General features: G+C 28.7%; 1 protein-coding gene across 1 annotated transcript; it reads left to right on the top strand.

The window, feature by feature from the left end:
* Window positions 1–1,583: 1,583 nt before the first annotated feature.
* Window positions 1,584–2,661, top strand: LOC110720612 (EG45-like domain containing protein). Its single transcript, XM_021899653.1, has 3 exons — window positions 1,584–1,770; window positions 2,073–2,349; window positions 2,449–2,661. The coding sequence occupies exons 1-3, from the start codon at window positions 1,665–1,667 to the stop codon at window positions 2,453–2,455; spliced, it is 390 nt and encodes a 129-aa protein (XP_021755345.1). The 5' UTR covers window positions 1,584–1,664; the 3' UTR covers window positions 2,456–2,661.
* Window positions 2,662–3,790: the final 1,129 nt, after the last annotated feature.

The raw sequence follows: 3,790 nt of genomic DNA, 5'->3' as shown, positions 1-3,790 counted from the left end.
CAAATCATAATTTAGTTTTACATATCAAGGTAATAACCTTTACCATAAGTATATAGTATTACATGAAATTATATTGAAAACTTTAATGCAGCTTTCGATTTTTTTTTTTAATAACCCCCTCATTAAAATTTGTTCTAAAAACAAATCCTTTCATTTTCGTTTTGTTTCTAAGAAATCCCTTTTATAAATTTGAAATTTAAAACGGTATTTTAATTGAAATTTTTTAAGCAGTTTTTGATTTTTTTTTTTTGAATTGAAGCCCTCATTGAATTTGTAACTGTTTATTTGATTTGTATACAAAAATAACTTTGTTATATATGTATATATATGGTACAAAAAATACCTAGTACATATATATATGTGTAGGCATAATTATGTAAACAAAAATATAAATATATGATATATATAAAAATGGCAAAGAACGTGTTCCTTAATGATAATAAAAAAATGGGTCCTAAAATTATGGATATAGATGTATACGGCATGTAATTTAAGAAAGTTATCATTATCAAATATATATATAAAAAGATGGTTCCTAAACTTATGCTTAAATTTGATTTTTTTTATTTTTTTTATTTTTTTGATAAAAAAAAATGTGTACAAATTAAAACTAAAATTTTAGGTAATGACCTAACTAAATACAGGTAATTACTTAACCACAAACATATTACAATAATCGCGGACCTCGATTATGGATCAAACAAGTTTGCGAAAAAAAAATATTTCGAACTCTAAATCGCATAGCACACCCTCGTTATCCACTGAGCCGTTAAAAAATTGAAAGATCTGTGTTTTAGATCATCATAATAGTATAATACATGCTCCTAAGGCTATTTTCATCCTTAATACCATCAAACAACTTGATTTTTATATAAATCAATATTATCAAATCGAACCCTAAACGAAATTTGTATACGAATCATGGAAGCAGATTCGAAAACCCATGCAATCAATCTGATCTATGGACGGAATTCCGAATAGATTATACAAGATTTTTAGGGTGGTTAATTAAGATCATGAATGAAGAACAATGATGAATTTTTTATTTTCTAAATTTTAATTATATTTTAATTTTCGAAAATGATTTAAAAAAGATAAAAATAAATTTTAAAAAACTATAATTACGTATCCTCTAAAATAATACATGTATTTACAATTATACATACATGTATAATACATTTAGAATTTTAAAAATAAATCAAAAAATGACCAATCATAACATGACACATCATCATATTGTGGTGTTATTTTTTGAAAAATGACACATTGGGTCAATGAACGAAACTTAGCAACTTAAAATCCCTCGTGATTTTAATTCTTAATTATTTGATTGTCATAATCGTGTTGAACCATATAATATAATCTAAAGAAAACCAAATCCGATCCATATGTTGTTATATATAGTGACTCTTTAGGTTGAAATTATAGAAATTTCTATTATTGCGTGTAAATCTTAAGAAGTTATTTCCAAGTTCTTAAGTCATAATTATACAGCAAGTCAAATATGAAAAATCAAGATGCGTACATAGACCGGTTATCTCTTTAGTCTTTACTAGACCTCTATAAGTAGATGGTATGTCGCTGCTATTTTTCATGCAACGAACGCTTCATATTATACATCTTATAAAATTTATTGTTGATAAGTAATTTTCATTCGATTGAAGATGGCTTCTCTTGTACATTCCATGATCGTCATAGCCATTTTTGCATCTTTTGCATCAGTGGCAATTGCCATTCCCGGAACTGCCACATATTACACTACATATGTTCGTAAGTATCTTAACATACATATTCATCATGTTTCATTACATGAATCGGTACACGTACATCCTATCATATACTTCCTCTTTCGATCTCATACTAATTCCAATATATAAATATATAAATAGACGTGTTATGTAGAGTTATAGTAAGAATTATGAAGTTGCTACATTGTGTACGTAAAACCCTGTCATAGCATTACTTGTGTATTATTGAGACAATTTTCTAGGGGGAAATATTGAGGTAGTATTACTATTTTAGTATATATTTATATATTAAAATTCCTTCTTATGTATGAATTTGTTTTGTAGCTTCATCATGTTATGGATTTGAAGACCAAGGAACGATGATAGCAGCTGCAAGTGCGGACATCTTCCAAAATAGGGCAGCTTGTGGTAGGATGTACCGTGTCACTTGTACTAGTGGAACCAACCAAGGCGTACCTCAACCTTGCCGAGGTGGTAGTGTAACCGTCAAAGTTGTAGACCTTTGCCCCGGTTGCTCAGCAAACGGCCTTGATCTCTCCATGGAAGCTTTTTCCGTGATTGCTGACCCTAATGCCGGTAGAATTAACATCGACTACACCCCGTAAGTCAATAACCACTTTAGTAGTGTACGTACTAATAATACTATTGTATCATTGAAATTCATATAAACTCATCAATAACCATTTTCTTGTGATTATAGGGTCTAAACTATAAGGAATTGATTCTCGAAGAACTACCAATAAGAAGGATGGCAAATTATGTTATACTTCGTACTATTACAAGTGTTAAGCAAATAAAATACTATATACTTGGAAGTATGTAGATACTTCCTATGCCAAATCCTTGGTTTGTTTGTACTATTTGTTATTACAACTACGATGAATAAAAGCTTAAACTTTGGATTGATATATTATCTTCATCGAACCCTACAAATTTTACTTGACAGGAGCAATTGAGCAAAACTAGTATTATATATGTTGCAATCAAGATTATAGATGAACCATTATGTTATGTTTTTAACATTTTAATTTATAAAAGCATTGAATAAAGTGGTTTCAAAGTGAGACAAATGTTCGTTACTAAGCTATTAAATTTGAATGGTTGTATTATTAGAAAAGTAAGGTGACTAATCCAGAAAGAAAAGAGTACTACTCCGTATTAATTTTAAAAATAATGTGAGAAATACTTAACGTGAAATCAATGTCACCTTTAATATATTACTCCGTAGAATGATTTTTGTTCTAATATTAGAGAATACTTCTAGCATTTTACGGCAAATTTACGTGATGATACTGACTTGCTATAACTTAGAATAATTACTTTTTTTTTTTTTTTTTTTTTTTTTTTGGGGTGCAAACCTTAGAATAATTACTAATTAGTCAAATTCCTCTTGTTGTTGATAATTTTAATTCGATATCGTAAAACTAGTTTTGGACTTTTGGGTCCATATACACATTAGTCTCATACAATGACTAGATGATGAATATAGAATTGGGCCTGAAATCATTGCAAACATTCCTCTGCGTCTTGGCCAAGCAAAAGCACAATTGTTACCAAGTTACCTCATTGTAAAAGATGTGTGCAATGATAAAAAATGACTAATAAATAATAATGCAGACATATTTAATCTCGTATCACCTTCAAGGCCAACCTTTTAATCAACGAAGATAATTGTTATGAAGTACTTCGTATCATCCGGGAAAAAACCTATATATCTATATGAGTTTATATAATATAACATTTCCTATAATTTGGTTAAACTACATTCATAAAACACTGTATCTATCAACAACAAGAATATGTTTCGTCACATAGTCAAATAGATAGATGAAAAATTTTCCACTCTAATCATAAATGATTTACAAGATTGGAGTGAGCTTATTAGGTTCATTTTCCTCGGTCATTAAAGATAATAATGGAACAAATTATGATATCCTAAAGCAATAATCTTTCAGAAAAACAAAATTGGTACCCATAATTAAAATCATTGGCCCTCAAACTGGTCCAGAATAATAGATAACGGAGTCCTGCTTTTTTTTTAT

Source organism: Chenopodium quinoa, unplaced genomic scaffold (assembly GCF_001683475.1).
Source record: "Chenopodium quinoa cultivar QQ74 unplaced genomic scaffold, ASM168347v1, whole genome shotgun sequence".
In the NCBI taxonomy this organism is placed as follows: domain Eukaryota; kingdom Viridiplantae; phylum Streptophyta; class Magnoliopsida; order Caryophyllales; family Amaranthaceae; genus Chenopodium; species Chenopodium quinoa.
This window is presented reverse-complemented; position numbering and strand designations above follow the sequence as displayed.